General features: G+C 37.6%; 1 protein-coding gene across 2 annotated transcripts in view; it reads right to left on the bottom strand.

The window, feature by feature from the left end:
• Positions 1 to 11,099: 11,099 nt before the first annotated feature.
• Positions 11,100 to 20,322, bottom strand: part of Stam2 (signal transducing adaptor molecule 2) — a 46,621-nt gene continuing 37,398 nt past the window's right edge. For both annotated transcript variants that reach the window (XM_070023271.1, XM_070023270.1), the window contains exons 13-14: positions 16,593 to 16,750; positions 11,100 to 14,410 (exon numbers count right to left, since the gene is read on the bottom strand). In XM_070023271.1, coding sequence (XP_069879372.1) covers positions 14,182 to 14,410; positions 16,593 to 16,750 — 387 coding nt within the window. In that variant the 3' untranslated portion in view covers positions 11,100 to 14,181. The remainder of the gene's footprint in view (positions 14,411 to 16,592; positions 16,751 to 20,322) is intronic.

Here is a 20,322-nt window from a genome sequence, read left to right as displayed (position 1 = left end):
ATAAGCAAAGGATTTAGATGGATATTTCTCCTAGGAAGCTATATCAATGGACCAGTATGTGAAAAAAAAAAAAAAGCTCAACATCATAGTCATCAGAAAAAAATACAAAACAACACTGCAACAAGCTATTTAAGACAGTTTGATTGTTCCTTCTAAAACTCCTGTTGGAAATGAATTGCTATTTTAACAGTATTACAACATGGAATTTTAAAGAGGTAATTAGTCTATAAGGGCTACATTCTCACTGTGGTGATTGGTGCCACTACAGATGGGCGACTTTTAGCTCCCTTTTGCTCTCTCTGAGCACATCTGCCTTCTGCCATGAGATGACACAGCAGGAAGACACTTATCCGAGGTTGGCACCATCATCTTGAACTTTCCCTTCTAGACCTATGAGAAAACTTGCTCATTATAAATCATCCAGCATAATATATTCTGTTATAGCATCACAAGGCAAACTGAGACCACTACCATTTTGCGTGAACTGAAAGAAATGTAAGTGGCAATAATAAGTGTGGGCAATGATGTGGAGAACTTAAAATCATATAACACACTGCTAAGGGGAATATAGAATAATAACTCTGCATTGAGTCTGGTAGTTACTCAAATGGTTAAATATAGAGTTATCATATGATTCAGCAATTCTACCTCTCAGTATGTACCTAAGATAAAAGAATGTATACATCCAAAACTGTGCAAGAATGCTCATTGCAGCATAAGAGTAGCCAAAAAGTAGAAACAATCCAAATGTCCACCAACTGATAAAATATAAATAAATAACATCTGGTATATCCACAGAATAGAATATTGTTCATCCATAAAAAAGAAATACAGTGATATATGTTACAATGTGAATGAGCCTTTAAAAATAAGGTTAAATTTTGAAAGAAGTCACTCATAAAAGGATATAGATTTTGTATGACTTTTTTGTCTGAAATGTCCAGAGTAGGCACATGTACAGAGGAAGAAAATGGGTTAAGTGCTGCTTACGTCAGGAAAGCTCAGGAAATATCTCAGGGATAACTAAAGGGTATAAAGACTTCTTGACGTAAACGCTCTGAAAACTGAAAGTAGTGATGGCATTACTACCTGTACAGATACTAAAAACAACATTGGGTACAGTGGTTCATGTCTGCTGACCTAGTTACTAGGAAAGCTTAGGTTCCATTGGGCCTATGAGCTCAGGACCAGCCTGGATAACACAGCAAGATCTTGTCTTAAAATAAAGTAAAATGTTAAAACATTGAATTGTAGCTCGGTGCCAGTGGCTCAGAACTATAATCCTAGCTCGTTAGAAGACTGAGTGAGGTCTGAGGGTCAAAGTTTAATGCCAGCCAGGACAGGAAAATCCACAGGACTCTTCTCTCCAGCTAACCAGCAAAAAAGACAGAAGTAGAAGTGTGGCACAAATGGTAGTATACCAACTAAAAAGGTCTGTGAGAGTACAATGTCCTGAGTTTAAGACCAATTACTGGCACCAAACAAACAGACAAAAACAAACAAACAAACCTAGACTTTAAAATCTAATCTAATGTGGTTTCTTAGAACTTGCTTCCCTTCCTTTTGTTTCTCCCTTCTGTTAATTCCCAGCACCACAGTGTAGTACATACCTTTGATATATAATATGATGGTCTTCTTCCTCAAAGTCCATAACCTAAGTTGAATAGTGAGGAAAGCTACAGACAAATCTCAATAGATAACTGATGGGCTTCAGAACTCTAAAAGTCCTCAAGAAGGAAAGTCTGAAAATTTGTGAGAGTAGTAGAGGCCTAAGGAGACAGAATGATTAAGTGTAATGTGTGTCTTGGATGGGAATCTGGAATAGGAAAACACTGAAAATGTGAATAAACTAGAAACTTAGTTAATAACATGTGTCAATAAGAGCTAAGTAAGTATGCAAAATGTACTATATTAAGGTAAGCTGTTCATAGTACAGGACATTTGGTGCGGATTCTCTGTATTGCCATCACAATTTTTGAGGGAGATGGGAGTAGTCCTGGGGTTTGAAGTAAAGGCCTTATGCTTGTGAGGTAAGTGTTGTACTATTTGAATGATATTCAGTACTTTTTGCTTTAATTTCCTTTGTTTTTGCCCAGGGTTAGCCCCAAACCTTGAACCTTAGAATGTCTAAATCTTGAGTAGCTGGAATCAGCTACCATTCATAGCCCTACAATCTTTCTTTAACTCTAAACTACTTGAAAATAAAATTTATTTTTTAAAATCGTACCATTTTTAGAGCTGAAAGAGAATTGATAACCTTTTAGAATTAACCTCACACTTAGCAAATGAGGAAACTGAAGACTGGATGCTTGTGTGACTAGCTTTGACTTCACAGTCTATAAGCATTACCACCTCCCATTACCCAGTACCTTTGTGTAGAATAAAAAATACACCCATGCACATTGCTGGCCCATGCACAATATATACTTAGAAGGAGACATGGGAAATCAATCACATTGTTCATTTTTTTTAAAAAAGCTAGTTACACAGAAAACCACAGTACTGGCACATGAGTGTAACTGCATATTTTAGGTTTGCCTAACTCTGTGTGTGTGTATATATATTTGTGTGTGTGTGTGTGTGTGTGCACACGCACACACACACACACACACACTGGTACAGGGGTTTGAATTCAGGACCTTTTGCTTTGGCCTGTTTTGGGTTTTTTTTGTTGTTGTTGTTGATGTTTTTTCCTGCTTATGATTATCTCTCTACCACTGCTATTTCAACTTTTTACTAATCAATTGGAGATTTCCCCTTTTAGGTAGTTGTCCCGATAACTGTTACATACATTTTCTGAGTTTCAGTCTTCCTCTTGGCTCTAGAGAATGTCTTCAGAGATACCCTCCCTTACAGCTCTAATGCAAACACAAAAGCTACAGAACTTCAGGTTGTTAAAAATTATCATTATAACCAAGTGGAAATTCTTTCATGTGAAGACATTATTTTCTGGATATAATTCTGAAGAGTGTAAATAATTCAAATGGAAGTGGAAACAGAATGTAAGATCTGACTTTAAAGTCTAAGTACACTCACTGTGAAGACAAATCAGATTTTTTTTTCTGGTACTGAGGTTTGAATTCAAAGCCTCATGCTCACTTAGCTTACTTGCTCGTGGCCGATGACACTTGGCTAGGCTGGCTTTGAGATGAATTTTGTTGGTTAATTAAGAGATGAAATCTCACAGACTTTTCTGCCTGGGGCGGCTTCAAATCAGGATCCTGGAGGTTTCGGCTTCTTGAGTAGCTAGGAATTTTTAAAGGGATGACGCATCAGTGCCTAGCCACACAGATCTTTTTAATGGTGAATTACATTGAGATGTTACTTTTAGCTAATTAAACTTTCTAAAATTTCCCATTTCTTCCTTCCTTCTTCCCTCCCTTCCTCCAACTTTTTCTTTTGTCTTTCTCTTTCTTTCTTTCTTTCCTTTCTTTCTTTCTTTTTCTTTCTTTTTTCTTCCTTTCTTTTCTCTCTCTCTCTCTTTCTTTCTTTCTTTCTTTTTCTTTTTTTTTGTCAGTTGTAGGGCTTGAACTCAGGGCTTGGGCACTGTTCCCGGGCTTTTCAGCTGAAGGTTAGCACTCTGCCATTTGAAGCCACAGCTCTACTTCTGGTTTTCTTGTGGAGATAAGAGTCTCACAGACTTTCCTTCCCAGGCTGGCTTTGAACTACGATCCTCAGATAGATCTCAGCCTCCTGAGTAGCTAGAATTATAAGCATGAGCCACTAGCACCTGGCCTATCTCTTTTACCAGGCATACTTGCCATCTTGGTAACAATTTGAAAATCTCAATGTGATATGACACTATGTAGCCTGTGTTCTAGGTAGTGGCTCTGGTCGCCAGTACCTCTCATTCCCAGGCCCAGGCCCAGGCTGAAGCAGCAGCCACAAGCTGGTATGTGTCTCCTGAGGACAGATGTCAGAGAGCTACAGGAAGTTCACAATGCCTGTTAAGTTTCTGTTCCCTGTGGGCATCAGAGACTTTGGCTCCTATTTTTGTCCTAAACATGAGATTCAATCCCTAATTGCTAAGTGGGGAATAGTACACCAGGAGTCAATAGCACAGGAAGGTTGGAGTACACAGCCCTTTTATAGTAAGGAAGAAGTTAAAAAACAAAAACAAAACAAAACAAAAAAACAAGGATAACCTGCTTAATCTGTTGTGAAATCTGATTACCTCCTCTCTTCATCACCTTCATTCTGGCATTTGAAGTCCTTGTCATGAATTATGAAAATTATTCCTATAGAATAGAAAATATTCTTCTAAAAGTTTAAATTAAGACACAATGATTAAAACCTTGCTTTTCTGGTCTGGGAAGGTAGCTCAGTGGTAGAGTGCTTGCCTTGCATGTGTGAGGTCCTAGGTTCGATTCCTCAGCCCCACAAGCAGAAAAAGCTGGAAGTGGTGCTGTGGCTCAAGTGGTAGAGCAATAGCCTTGAGCTGAAGAGCTGAGGGACAGCGCCCAGGCCCAGAGTTCAGGCCCCATGACTAGCAAAAAAACAAAACAAAAAACCCTGTTTTTCTCTGTGATATATTTTCCCTCTACTGATCAGAAAAAATAAAGTACACCACTCTGCTTTCTACCCTTGTGGCAGAGTGGGCTTAGAATGAAGCAATGGGCATTATTTGATGAGTGCCACAGACAACACAGAGCAATACAAAGGAGCCATTAGCTTCTTGACACCGTACTGAATCACGGCCCTGTCTCTCAGTTAGTGACAGCAAGCTACAGGTACCTCATGCCTGTAATCCTAGCTACTCAGGAGGCTGAGACCTGGAGGTTTTTGGGTTGAAGCTAGCCAGGGTAGAAAAATCTACAAGACTCCATCTCCAGATAACCAGCAAAATGCCAGACTGGAGGAGTGGCTGAAGTGATAAGTGTCCAATATGGTAGAGCACCAAGCTGAGTAGGAGTTTGAAACCAAGTTCAAACCCTCATACTTGAAACCACACATGTGCATGCATGCACACATACACTCATTTCTAAGTCAATGTAAATGTTAAGACATGTCATAGATTTGCTTTAAGAATAATGAAATTCTACAATAATTTTTCATCCACTGCAAGATACACTGTTAAAATGGAGTGATAATAAGTAATGATGGGTACAATGAAAGGTCAAAGAAGACTTAATTTATTGAATTCCAGGCACTGTGAAGTGCTGCACAGTTCTCTGCTAAATCTACTGTCATTGTTCTGAGACTAGAATAAATAAAATGCAGCTCTAAGTTCTGAAGGATTTTATACATCTTGTCAGGATAGCATAACTTTAAGATGACTGTCTAAATATTTTCAAATATCAAACCTGATGCAACAGAGGCTTAAACAAGGTTGAAAACAGATTTTGTTTTCTCCCTCATATAAAACCCAAAAGATAATCTAGAACTTGTACAGCCACTCAAAGGTGCTATCAAGGAATGAGCTACCTCCAGTCTTAATAAGCTATCCTAACTTTATCCCTCATAATCACAATATGGTAGCTTTCTAAACCAGAATTGGCAAGAGCTTTGTCTTTCACATATTTCTCTCCTCCCCTCCCCCCCTCTGCTCTCTCTTTCAGGAAGCCCTTCCTAAGAACTTGGATTAAAATCTCATTGGCAAAAACCATGTCATGTCTCCCACTTTCTTGCTGCAAAAGAATCTGGGAAGGCACACACTACTAGCTTGTTTATTGACTTATATAGAGAGGAATTTAGACAAGGAGATGGTTGGAAATGCATGTTGAGTGAACCAAAGTATAGTGTCTGATATAGACAGAACCACGAGATGAATCCGATACAACATGGCCTAGCACCACTATACCATACTCACAAGATGCTTTGAAGGAGCAGAATGGTTTGGAAGCCAGTGCCAGTGGGCTGACACTTGAAAGAATGATTTATTAGATAGCTAGAAACATTTTCTCTGGAACAAATAAAGAGTTGTTCAAAAATTTGAAACAGTGACACCTGGGGAATTGAGTGTAGTTTATGTGAAAGAGGACTTAGAAAGGTTAACAAGGTCAAACAACCATAAAATGTTTGCCCTGGACCCGAAGTGCCAGTACCATAAGCCCAGTCTGCATCTTTTTGTTGTCGTTGTTCTCAGCAGCCTTGGTTCAAGTATGACCCTAGGTCAGAGGCCTCCATTCAGAATCTTGCTTCTCAAAACCATGAACCACCTCAACTTGATGTCATCTGTTGCTTCTTTATAGAAGTTTCTTGGATTTAACTCATGCTCAGAAAACTCAGCATTCTGTAAACTTATTAAACCTCATCCGGTATGACAATGCCACAGAGGTTCTCAGAAAAAAGCCTGTCCAGTTATATCAAACTCAGGCCCATTAGCCCATCACAGGTACACATAGAGTAGATGCATCCACTATTATGTGCTTTGTTAGCTTTCTTGTATCTGAAGGCATTTTATATCCAGTTCCCTGTGAAGTATGGGAAAGGAGGAGGCAGAGAATATGATCTGACAACCTTAATACATACATCATTCTGTAGCAAGGAGAAGCAAGTGCTTTGTAATCCTAGCGTTACCACTTACTATGCAGCTCTATGTCACTTAATCCCCTCATGTACTTTCTAACAAGCACTATGAGAATTTACTGTCACTATAATGAAAAATGGTTTGTCTATGGCCATATCATTCTACATGTGCCCATCTGATCTTGTTTGAGCTTGGCAGTTAAGCAGGCTTGGGCTCGGGTAGTCCTTGAAGAGGACAACTAGAGTTTTAATGAACATACAATGCCTCATAGGTCAGTTTGTGCTGTGAAGCCATAAATACAATTCAGGTTTGGAAATGCACCCTTGGTATAGAATGATAATGAATGTATTAATCAATGATCAGCAATCTTAGGCAATATCAGTATCTTTTACTCCTACTTTCTCTTTGCAGGCCTTTTCCATCTCCAGGTTTGACTTTTTTAAGGTGTCCCAGTTCTAACAACCAGGTCAGATGTAAATATATTAATTCTAGCTTTGCCTGACTAAAAGCTATGGTATACTTGCATTAGAGAAACTTAGTAATTAGACCATGGAATTGTAAAAGTCCAATTCAATTTCAATTTACAACATACACAAATAAATCAGGCTGTAGACACACTTGGAGAGGGATTTTTTTTTGTTGCTGATCCTAGAGCTTGAACTCAGGGCCTTGTCCCTGAGCTGCTTCTGGATTAAAGCTAGCACACCCACTTGAGCCACAGCTCCACTTCCAGCTTTTGATGTATAGTTGGAGATAAGACTCTCAGGGACTTTCCTGACTGGGATGGCTTAGAGCTCAGCTTCCTGAGTAGCTAGAATTATAGATGAGAACCACCAGTACCAGATGAGGTTTGATTTTGTGGCAGATATTAAAAAAAAAAAAAAAATCCAGTACATTTCTACAATCACACAGGCTCCTTTGCAAATGTAGGCAACTGTAGTTTGGCACAGTTCTAACCAATGACATGTACATAAAGAATCTCGCAGGTTTCCCAGAAGAAAAATATGATCACTTTTGGCTACAGCACAGTCTCATTTTTCTATGTAGACAATGCACTCTTCCCTATGCTGTATGTCTGCAGTTGCTTAAATAAATACATATGCATTTTCCCAATAATTTTTTATCTCCCCATGGACATCACTCAGACCTATATGTTAACAGGACAGCATTGTCTCTTCTTTAGATATGACAGAAGGGATTAAATGAAAACAAAGCTGTCAGCTCTTGGAACTTCAAGTTATATAGCTACGGGTTTAATGTATCAAACTGGACAACGGAGATCCTAGAACTGGTACATAGTAGTGTCAAAAAGGAGCCTGAAAAAGAAGCCTCTTTAAGAAATAGTCCTGGAACTCCATGATACAGAATGAAGGTAGGTCAGGTGGCAGTGGTTCATCCCTATAATCCTAGCTACTCAAGAGGCTGAGATTTGAGGATCAAGGTTTGAAAGTCACACCAGGCAGAAAACCCCATGAGACTTATCTCCAATTAACCCCCAAAAAGCCAGAAGTAGAGCTGTGACTGATAGAGTGCTAGGTTTAAACAAAAAAGCTCAAGGACAGCTCCCAGGCCCTGAGTTCCCATTACCAGCAAAAAGAAAAAGAAAGCAGGGTTGGAATGTGGTTCAACTTGTAGTCAGCCCAGGAAGCAAGTCAAGCTAAATCAAGAACCTGAGTTCAAGCGCCAATATCAGCAAAAGAAAAACAAAACAAAACAAAGCTAGTTCCCTATAGCTCCTACCATGTACAAAGTTAACTCAATAATTATCAATACATTAGTTATAGGAGCTAAACACGGGAAAAATATAATCTTCAACTTTATAATGGATTTAAAAAAAATTTTTTTTATTGTAAAGATACTATACAGAGGGTTACAGTTACATGAGTGAGGTAATGAGTACACTTCCTCTTGAACATTGTTACCCCCTCCATTGTTTTCCCCCTACCATCCCCTCCCTCCCTCCCTTCCCCAAGGTTTTTTTTTTTTTTGATTGTGATTAAGTGATTACTTAATTTCCGGAAATTCACAGTATTGTGGAATAATGATGCTCATTTAAAGTCACAAGTTCATTCTAACTTTCCTGGAGCAAATTGTCTATCACAGTCTGTAATATATAACGGTGCTCACATGTTATATACCATATATGTGATCAGCAGCATGGGGATATTTGGTAGTGGTTCAACCAGATGAGTGGGAGTTCTTTGTTTCTTAAGTCCTGTTAGTTTTGTCATATCACCTAACATTTTGGATTTATCATCCACTTATCAGGGAGACCATGTACTGTTTGTCTCTTCGTTCTTGGCTTACCTCGCTCAACATGATTCCTTCTAGCTCCATCCATTTCCCTGCAAATGCCATTATTTTGTCATTTCTAATGGCTGCATAATATTCCATTGTGTATAAGATACCACAATTTTTGGATCCATTCATCTGTGGTGGGGCATCTAGGTTGTTTCCATATCCTAGCTATTATAATGGATTCTTATAATAGTGAAATCAATAACAATAAAGGAAAAATAGATTTGCTTTAAATTTTTAAACTTTTATTTTCACAAAAGCTTTTTTAAAAAAAAACTGCCAGAGAATAACATACCTTTCTCAGAATCCTGCACCAATTTTTTTTTGGTCCGGTCATGGGGCCTGAACTCTGGGCCTGGGTGCTGTCCCTCAGCTCTTCAGCTCAAGGCTAGTGCTCTACCACTTGAGCCAGCGTGCCACTTCTGGCTTTTTTCCTTTTTGCGTATGTGGTGCTGAGAATCGAACCCAGGGCCTCATGCATGCAAGGCAAGCGCTGGAATACTGAGCAACCTTCCCAGCCCTCCTGCACCAATTTAAAACAATCTTATACATTTAAATTGAAAGTTGATATCAAAATTTACAACTCTGGTGGGCCAGGCCTGGGGGCACATGCTTGGAAATCCCAGCATTTGGAAGGCCAAGGATGATCTTGAGATGAAGGCCAGCCTGGGCCAGAGACCATCTCCAAAAACACAGAAGCAAGAATGATAAACAAATTGTATACAAATACACAGTAATATTATTCAGCCACAAAAAGATGCTACAAAAGGTATGACCAAACACATGCTAAGTAAAAGAAGCCACACCAAAAGAAGGTCTAATTCTCAAGCTAGAGGTGATGAGTGTACCCAATGTGCCTATAGGTAATGACGGCATTGTTTTCAGTGGTTTGTTATGTTAATTTCCTGCTCAATTAAAGAAAAAATAGGTAGCTGGCTCAAAGATCAAATGTATTTGGTAGAGGTATTTGCTTGCTATAAATGTATTGGAAAGCCTTTATTTTCCACATTAGGATATACAATGGTGTAAAATAGAACAGATTTCTAATTCTGAGTAGCCTTTGTGGACATTCACCCAGTTTTCTTGTTTCTTCTCTGTTCCTTTCTGCCTTTGAATATTCTTTCCACCCTAAAATACCCACCATGGGTAGGTAGTAAATGCAGAATGTCACCTTGATAACTATGAATGGCTTTGGCATGAAGAAATCAGTAATTAAAATGTAGATATTGGATAAAAATAATTAAAATGGCACTATGGGATTAGGAGGTATCTTAGTTTCATCCGTCCATGCAATTCCTGCCATTGAACATCTTTTCAGCACTTTTGTGCCAACTGTCACTTTTTTTTTGGGGGGGGGGGGAAGGTCCAGTCATGGGGCTTGAACTCTGGGCCCTCAGCTGTTCAGCTCAAGGCTAGCACTCTACCACTTGAGCCACAGCGCCACTTCCAGCTTAATTCCTGTCATTGAACATCTTTTCAGCACTTTTGTGCCAACTATCACCACTTTTTTTGGGGGCGGGGAGAGGGAGTCCGGTCGTGGGGCTTGAACTCTGGGCCCTCAGCTCTTCAGCTCAAGGCTAGCACTCTACCACTTGAGCCACAGTGCCACTTCCAGCTGTTTTCTTTTTGCTTATGTGGTGCTGAGGAATCGAACCCAGGACCTCATGCATGCAAGGCAAGCGCTCTACCACTGAGCCACCTTCCCAGCCCCGTAACCAACTTATTTATAGAAGTACCCAGTGCTTAGTATTCAGACAAGTTATGTAGTTTTACCCATGTATTCATTAATATAATGATATGATAAAAACATTTTCTCAGAGTTCTACAGGCTAGAAGTCTATGTGGCCACACTTCTTTCTGAAGACTCTAAGGAAGACTATCCTCCCTTTATCAGGTTGTGGTGGACCCAGTCTCAGTACAAACTCCAACTTCAACCTCCATCTTCATGGAGTTCACTATGACTTAGTATTTTCTTCTGTTCTTAATGGGAACATGATTGGATTCAGAGCAATTCTAAATCCAGGAAGATTTCTACTTAAAGTCTTAACTAATTACATCTGCAAAGAGTCTTACTTTCCAAATCAGGTCACATTCTGACATTCTAGCTGCACTTGAACTTGAGGGTGAACTATTATATGAGCCACAGGATTTCCCATTTAGACCCAGTAATGTTTATAAAACAAAGAACAATAAAACCCAAACACTCTCAAATTCAAATTTAGCTTGATAAAATTAAAAATAATTTCCCCTCTCTGGAAAAATTTAAAACTTACACATGGACCATGGGATTAGGAGAAGTCTTAATCTTCAGAAGAAAACTAAATGAAACAAATCAAGTTGAGTTCTCCCTTTTATTTGACAAAAACTGATGTAAATAAAGACTACCTTTTGATCAAAACAAATCCTGTCACTGCTACATTATTTATGAATAATTAAAAAAATAATTCCAGCTTTGCATCATGACAATTCAACAAATCTTCTAGAATTCAGAAGCCTTCATATTTATGGTTCCTAATAGAAAAGTCTTTTTAAAATTATATGCTTAAGCCCATGTTTTTTTGTTTTTTGTTTTTGTTTTTTGCAGTGCTGGAGACAGAACTCGGGGCCTTGCGTATGCTAACTATATGCTCTGCCACTGCATTATATCTTCATCCAGGCCACATTATTTTTAAAGCATTTGCAATAACTTTTCAAAATTTAGAAAGTGAAACTTCATAACCATTTTAGTGTTCAGTACAATATGTAAAATAGTCCTGTGTCAACTACTTGAAATGTATAAGTCGATAAGATCTTCAAATCCCAAATCATAAATATAAATCCTTAGTATTTAGGTAATTTTGTAAATAAATTACCAAATGAGAGGACATGTTGGTTATATTATATTTTTCAAACTATTTGAACACATTGCTTAATATATTTTAACACAGTGTATTTTTCTATATTAATAGTTAATTCTATTATAAATTTTAGGGAATTGTTTCTAATGCATTGAAATTCCATATGAAAACTAAGTACTTACTTAAAAAATTTATATAAGACAATAAATATGAATCCAATGTAGAACCTGAAGTTAGACTGTTCCTTTGGAACATAAACATCTAACTTTGATCATAAACATCTTAACATAAATACAAGTCATCAAATAATAGAGAAGAAAAATAACCTTGCATTTCTTATTAATACTAAAAATACCAGATCAAAACAGATATATCATTTTATACTATCAACAACCTGCAACACAAAATTTCTTATAAATGGCACAAACAAAAAGTGATGAAGAAATACAGATATAAAGTTTCAAAGATAAATGCCAACATACACAATTTACATACACATCACGTTTTATTATGCCAAAACTACATTACTTGAACTTAACTGGACGGTCCCAATTTACTGTGTGTGCAGTATTTATACTGGCTCCAAGACTGAGGATGACTTACGCTTTTACAATTGACATCACAATTAAACATGAACTATTTACATAAACATTAAAATAAATTTATTAAATATAGCTTGGGTGAAAAATGTAAGATTTTTCCATATATGAAAACATTATAAGAGCAGCTTTAGATACTTTTATTTTTTAAAGAACAGAAGATCTGTTTTCAAAAAAGTAAGGTGCCATTTTAGAAAAAAATTTATATATAACTGAATTCTCATGGAAGAATACTGGATGAAAAACAAAACATGTTAGAGGTTAAGACTTACTTTCCAGTTACTTGGATCTGAAAATAAGGCCAAAACTAGGCTTGGAAATACTGCTTGCTTTTCCTTTAAATGTAGACCAAATATTATATACAATTATTTTGTTTTGGAATAATTTCTTTGAAAAAGGAATATACTTGTAACCAAATTTGCATAAATAAATGACAAAATTTTCAGAACTAGCTTTTTGAACACTATCTTCAAATGGATTCTTAGTAGAAAGATTAAGTGCTTTCTTTAAAAAACAAACATACAAACCTTGCACCCATGCAAAAAGTTTAACTTTTAAAAAAAATCAAACTATGCTCATTATTTTTCCCAGTCTAAATATGTATTTTTCTATTTTGAGCTATGTAAAAAGTTGGTAGAATAAAGTAGTGTGCAAATTTTTGAAGAAAGTTTACTACCAACCTCTACAGTATATGGAATCTAGTAATGCTATAAACTAATGTAAAACACACAGACTTCAGAAAAAATTGCCTTGACCATTTTTTTAACCAGTCCATTGTCTTCTTTCAAATCATTACCTGCTAGTACTCCAAAAGTACAGAACTATTTCTGAAAGGAATGGGCAATTTATTTAAAATAACTTGGCACAATGACAGCTTAACAAAGGTTCTGAATCACTTCTTAAAAAAAAACAACCCAAACCCCACCAATAAAAACACTTATCCATTCTTGGTTCATATACCACCTAATTATTAGGAATGTCTCCAAGCTCAAATTCACATATAATCCCTAAAAAGGAAATGCAGCATCTCTGCACACTACATGGCAGGAAAGAAAACAAATGGACTGTATGTTCATTACATAATGGCCAAAGTCATTTGAAAAGGTCATTAGTGGCAATTCTAAATACCAGGGACCTTTATACAAAAGGAAGTGTTTTTCCTCAGGGACTAGAAATGTTTTGTGGGACATTTCTTAGCCCACTGTTGGCACTGTTGTTAAGGACATTGCTGGCTAAAAGCTTTATCACACATCTGCATTTGCATGGTCTCACTGTTGATAACATAAAACATTTTTGTTCCTTCTAAATTGCTCTTGATTCCGTAGACAACTATATGCTAATTATTACTCAACCTAACACAGGGAGCAAAACTGACAGGACTGCAAACACAACTGCAATTTAAGAAGCCAAAAGGAAATATGTTGGCAAGCTAAATGCTTACACAAAAAGATGCTTGCCTTTTAAGATAATAGTGTGAGGGAAACTGAAAAAAATATTTAAAGGTCTTTAGTACTCTTAAAACCACATTTTTGTGGGAAAAGAATGGTTTCTTCACAGTAAAAATTTTACTTTCCTATCTCATACTATTTAGTGTCCAGATTTATACAGAGACTTGAAAATAGAGCTACCTGGAAGCATATATGTTTTTCTTTCCTTCTTTCCTTTATTTATTTATTTATTATTATGGTGGTACTCAGGGTGTCTTGCTTGCTAGATAGGTCTTCTTTGAGCCATGCTCCCAGCCCATGGAAGCATCTTTAGACTGCCTCTTAAAGAGGCTAACTTTTAATAAACTGGACTGAAAAAAAAAAACCAAAAACCTTTTATGCCCTTCAGAATAAGACAGGTTTTTGTGCTTTATTTATTCATGGTCCTTTTGAGTTGAGAGAACAGCTTTTTTGATATTTTCAGATTAGACCTACAAGGACTGAGTGAATACCCATATGAAGATCACTTTTAAGAAGACGATTTTGTGTCTCTAAAGGAGCGGCTGCTGATGGTAACTTGTGGGCTGCTGTGCAACTGAATGAGCAGGCACGGCTACTGGAAAGCCTGCTAGCTGTGGCAAATTAGAAGCGGTATTCTGGTAAGATGACATGTCCACAGACATCCCCATCTGCTGTGTGTAAGCAGCTGTACCAGTAACTGATTGAAGATTAGAGTTCAGGCTCAGGTAAGCAGGATTGGAAACAGTGTCTTGTCCAGTGCTACAAACAAAATTTTAAAAAGAAAATCACATTTACTTTATATTATCTATTATGGTCAGAAATCAGTCATCATGACAAAAATGCCTTCTCAGCCAGGCCAGCCCCAGTAGCACATGCCTGTAATCCTAGCTACTCAGTTGGCTGAGATCTGAGGATCCTGATTCAAAGACAGCCCAGGTAGGAAAGCCTCTGATCTTCACTAAATGACTAAACTACCAAAAAAGCTGGAAGTGGAGCTTGGCTCAAGTGGTAGAGTGCTAGCCTTGAGCAAAAGGCAGCTCAGAAACAGTGTAGGGGCCCTGAGTTCAAGCCCCGGGGACTGGCGCCCCCTCCCGCAAAAAAATCCTTCTCTTTTTAAAAAGTTTATATACCTCAAATATTGTTTATATATGTGCTAATACATACATATATCTTTTAAAAAAAGGAATGCTCAAAATTCAACAAAATGTAGATTATCAGGTCCATTTAACTTGCTTTCTCCAAAATCTCTTAGTGAAAATATTTAAAAACTGAGGAGATGCTAACTATTCCTGACTGTGGTCATCTTGGCCAGTTCTAAAGAAAATAGAGGGCCAGGCGCCAGTGGCTCAAGCCTGTAATCCTAGCTACTCAGGAGGCTGAGATCTGAGGGTCGAGGTTCAAAGCCAGCCTGGGCAGGAAAGACTCTGAGACTGCTGTCTCCAATAAACCACCAGAAAACCGGAAATGGCGCTGTAGCTCAAGTGGTAATGCACTGGCCTTGAACTGAAGAGCTGAGGGACAGAGCCCAGGCCGAGTTCAAGCCCCACAACTGACCAAAAAAAAAAAAAAAAAAAAGAAAGAAAGAAAGAAAGAAAAAGAAAATAGAGGCCAAATTCAAGGGCACCTATAGCACATACACTCTACTTCCCACTCCTAACCTGGCAAGCTCTTCAAACTTTCCACTTCTCACTTTCAAAAAGAGAATAGTGGCCTCTGTAAGTCCACAATCTGCCCTCAGGAAAATATAAAACAACAGTTCACTTATTGATACTACCCACATACACATGGACACAACTCAGGGAAAAACAATGCTCGACAGGAAATGTACTCATTCATTACCTACTTATGTAACTGTAACCCTTCTGTACAGTATTTTTACAATAAAAAACATAAAAACAATTCACACCTGTGGCTTAATGGTAGAATTCAAGACCCAGGACTGGCAAAAAAAAAAAAAAAATCACACCGAATGGAAGAATTTTTGGGGTGATTTTTTTTCTGTAACTACTATGAGAAAGCTTTCTTTTACAACATATAATTTTAAATTATACAAAATACTGCTTGCAATGGACAAGCATTAAAGCCAGTACTATATTCATTTTTCCTCCTAAATCCTATTGGAGTAACAAAATTTTATGTCTTAATTTAGTCAAAAGTCAATATAAAAAGGCTATTTACTCTTCAGATAAGACCTAAAATTCATAACATGGTATTTAAGAATGAAAAAGGATCAATATGATATACTGAATGAGTATTTTCTGTACAGAAGTAAAAGATTTCCAAAATATGAATGTCAGAGAAGTGTTTGTGTTAAAAAAATTAAACTGAAAAATGCAGTTCAATTCTTTTCTTTTCCTTTCTTTCTTTCTTTCTGTTTTTGTCAGTCATAGGGTTTGAATCCAGGCCTGGGCACTGTCCCTCAGCTTTTCAGTTCAAGGCTAGAGCTCTACCACTTGAGCCACAATACAACTTCTAGTTTTCTGGTAGTTTATTGGAAATAAGAGTCTCACAGACTTTCCTGCCCAGGCTGGCTTTGAACCATGATCTTCAGATCTCAGCCTCCTGAGGAGCTAGAATTACAGGCATGAGCCACGGTGCCCAGCTCAACACTTACTTTTTAATGGTCAAAGTAACAGATTTTTTAATACTTAGGGGCATATGCAGATACATGTCTGGGACTTCACTAGGCTAATTTTACAGCATCTCACTAAAAGCACATGATGGGCTTAGTCTCTACAAAGGATCATTACTGTGTCCTTAGGGACTGAAACTGTAGGTCTAAGTCTTGGTGACCATCACACTACGGTTAGCAAAGCTAATGAATAGATACTTCAATAACTCATTTTAGGAGTAAAATTGGAACTATTCTTATAAAAAGAAAGGTCTACATAGTCTCATTCTGAAAGACTTTGAAAAATTCACACAGCACTCCTAAACTTACCTTAAATATGGAGTTGGCGCAGGATGGATTGTTACTGAAGAATTTACATGTGGAGGAAGGGATCTGAGTGAACCAATATGATCTGGTCCTAGGCCATAGCTTACTTGGTGAGTGCTCTGACCCATATAGTTTCCACCATGTGATTGAACTGGATATGTCTATCAATGAAAGAGAAAAAAATCGACTCACTGTTCTCTCAGACATTTACCTAATAGATCTAAAACTTTAAAGGAAAGAAAATGTTAAAATTTCTTTGGCGAGCAATCTGATTCCACCAACCTATCCACCTAAGAACAAAAAGCAGAGCAAGAGAAATGTATTATTTGAATTGTGAGATGGCAATCCCTCTAAGAGTACAACTTAATGACAATAAAATATTTTTTTTTTTTTTGTCGGTTGTGGGCTTGAACTCTGGGCCTGGGCGCTGTCCCTTAGCTCTTCAGCTCAAGGCGAGCGCTCTACCACTTGAGCTACAGCGCCACTTCCGGTTTTCTGGTGGTTTATTGGAGATAGGAGTCTCACGGTCTCTCCTGCCCAGGCTGGCTTTGAACCGCGATCCTCAGATCTCAGCCTCCTGAGTAGCTAGGATTACAGGCGTGAGCCACCAGCGCCCGGCCAATAAAATATTTTTTAAAAAGCAGAGCACTTCCAATTCGGTGTCAGATATATGAAAAGTCATGGCTTGTTTGGTTATTCCTTTGTTTCGTAAGAGTGAAGAAAGACAAAAAGAAAAGAGGTAGTATATTTTTGAGTAGTGGGTTGGAATCTAATCTACAGTACCTGTGCCTTTGAAGCAAAGTCCATCATCATTTCAAGATGAATGGCTTTCTTTACTTTCATTCCAGAATGACTCATTTAACTCCTTTATCTAAGCCAGGCACTGGTGGCACTCCTATAATCCTAGCTACTCAGGAGGCTGAGATCTGAGGATTGCAGTTCAAAGCCAGCCCAGGCAGGAAAGTCCATGAGACTCTTATCTCCAATAATACCACCAAAAAACTGGAAGTGGCACAGTGGCTCAAGTGGTAGAGCATTAGCCTTAAGCTGAAGAGCTCAGGGACAGAGCCCAGTCCCAGAGTTCAAGGCCCATGACCAAAGAAGAAACAAAAAACATTAAAAAAAAAATATTCCTTTCTATAGAAGAAGGGTTGAAAAAGAGTGTTATCAAAATGTTAAACCTTCTCTGGCAACTTCTATATGGCCTGCCTTTATATCAGATAGAACAGAGGTAACTGTGGGTAAACCAGAAGATGTATCCTCATTAAAAAAAAAAAAAAGGACTAAGTAACTAGATCCTTATATGTGCCTGGCTTAATATTCATGAAAACAATTCTTAAGAGTAGAGTCTACTTATACATAGTCAATTGTGCCCATGTTCAACAAATTATTTTAAGTTAATGATTTTTAAGCAATCACCATTCACATTAAAATTTAAGATAGTAGGAATGCCAAAAAAACGTACATTAAGTACAATCACATTACCTCTTCAGCAAACATGTAACAACCCACTAGCAAGAGGCTAAGATTGTAGAAAGAAAACTCTCGGTGTTTTACTGTTTCTGAGTGACTTTCACAGACACAACACAACTAAATATATATTACCCTCTTAGCTTCTAGTTGAGATATTTTTCAAATTAAAATAGAATTTTTGAATATCTCAAAATACTCATGTGTAAAGAGAACAGATAGGGTGGATAGTGTTATGCAAAGAAACAAACAAAATTAGCTTTTAAAAAATTAGTTGTGCTTAGCAAGACAGATTATGGAACACAACTAAACACAAAAGCCTGACACAGGAACAATCACAATAACCATTTTCAGACACATAAAGAAGCAAACACAGTTCTATCATAAAATGTGTAGTGATTTTTTTGTTTCATTTTCATAGAAGCAACAAACAATTCTTTGTAAACACAAGTAATAATGGATAAACTCTACGAGTGTTTTTGTTCCTCAAATCCTATATAATTTTCAAAGTTCAGACATGGCATATTTGATAACTGCATCTTGTCTGATGTGACAGTTACCACAGTAACCATTTTTTTTTGGTCGGCCGTGGGGCTTGAACTCTGGGCCTGGGCGCTGTCCCTCTGCTCTTCAGCTCAAGGCGAGCGTTCTACCACTTGAGCTACAGCACCACTTCCGGTTTTCTGGTGGTTTATTGGAGATAGGAGTCTCACGGTCTCTCTTGCCCGGGCTGGCTTTGAACCGCGATCCTCAGATCTCAGCCTCCTGAGTAGCTAGGATTACAGGCGTGAGCCACCAGCGCCCGGCCCAGTAACGATTTTTTTTTAGCTAAACAATTTCATTATGTTCAGTCATCTAATTTATGCACCTACATTCTACCTATCCTCCTTGGTGTTTCCTTCACACATTTCTTTACATACCAGTTTTCAAAAATTTAACACAAATTTTCCCATCCAAGCTTGTTTTGAATTTCATTGCAAATTGGGTAAAATGTAAACAACTTCTCAATGGCAATACTGGCATTCATTTCAGCTGTCAAGCACAAAAAGGGGAATATGAAAAAAGGTTTTGAGCCAGGCGCTGGTGGCTCACGCCTGTAATCCTAGCTACTCAGGAGGCTGAGATCTGAGGATCGCGGTTCAAAGCCAGCCTGGGCAGGAGAGACCGTGAGACTCCTATCTCCAATAAACCACCAGAAAAACCAGAAATGGCGCTGTAGCTCAAGTGGTAGAGCGCTCTCCTTGAGCTGAAGAGCAGAGGGACAGCGCCCAGGCCCAGAGTTCAAGCCCCACAACCGAAAAAAAAAAAAAAAAGAAAAAAAGGTTTTGCATCTCATAGACCTCCATATATCTTCATTATAAATGAATTTCTAAAAATAATATGTCATGCATCTACGGAAATAAAAAGCATCCTCTGAGGACAAAGGAAGTTTATTAACTTATAATCATGGAAGTAAAAAAAATCTTGAAAGTTATCTTTAAAGAAATATTCGAGTTTCTTGTTTAACAGCACCAGTACTTCATCCAGAGGTCAGGAAATCAAAGGACATGTGTTCTATACTTAGAAAAAGGATTTTATATGTATGTAAAGATTTATACTTCATATTTACAAAGGCAAACAAAAAAGAATATCCCTAATACACTTAATGGTATTTCACTATCAAAAAATATATGTATCTGTCTAATATTATCTAACTTTTCTGGGGAACACTGTTTAGCTAATACTTTTGTTGGAACTCAGGGTCTTAAGCAGCTAAAGCTGAATAATGCCTCTAATTATTTTTGCTTTAGTTATTTTTCAGATAGTCTCTCACACTTTTTTGATTCTACTAAGACCTCTCATGTAGCTGAAGGAGAGTCTTATGCCACTATGTTCATCCTAGATAAGACTTCTTGAAACTATCAAAGATAAATGGTTTGGATATGCAATGCCCCATATCTAAACTACAGTACTTATTATTCAGTTATTTGTGAATACTTCCTTGAAAAGAAATCCCTCATAACACTTCAGTCACACTTGCAATGATGAACTTCTTGACTCACATCCCAGGATGACTCATCCAAATCCTTCTAGGAACAAAGGTTGAAAAATAATGGTATCCAGGTGTCAAGCCCTCTCTGCCAACTTCTATTGTATCACCAGATAGTGCAGAAGGAGCTATGAATAAACCAAAAGATGTATCCTCATTTAAAATATGTACTTTTTGTAAAAAAGGCCAGACACCATTGCCTCATAACTCTAATCCTAGCTACTCAGGAAGCTT

This window comes from Dipodomys merriami, unplaced genomic scaffold, assembly GCF_024711535.1.
Source record: "Dipodomys merriami isolate MVZ:Mamm:240054 unplaced genomic scaffold, mDipMer1.0.p SCAF_1, whole genome shotgun sequence".
NCBI classification, from domain to species: Eukaryota; Metazoa; Chordata; class Mammalia; order Rodentia; family Heteromyidae; genus Dipodomys; species Dipodomys merriami.
Note: the sequence above shows the minus strand (reverse complement) of the source record. Positions and strands in the feature narration are given on the sequence as shown.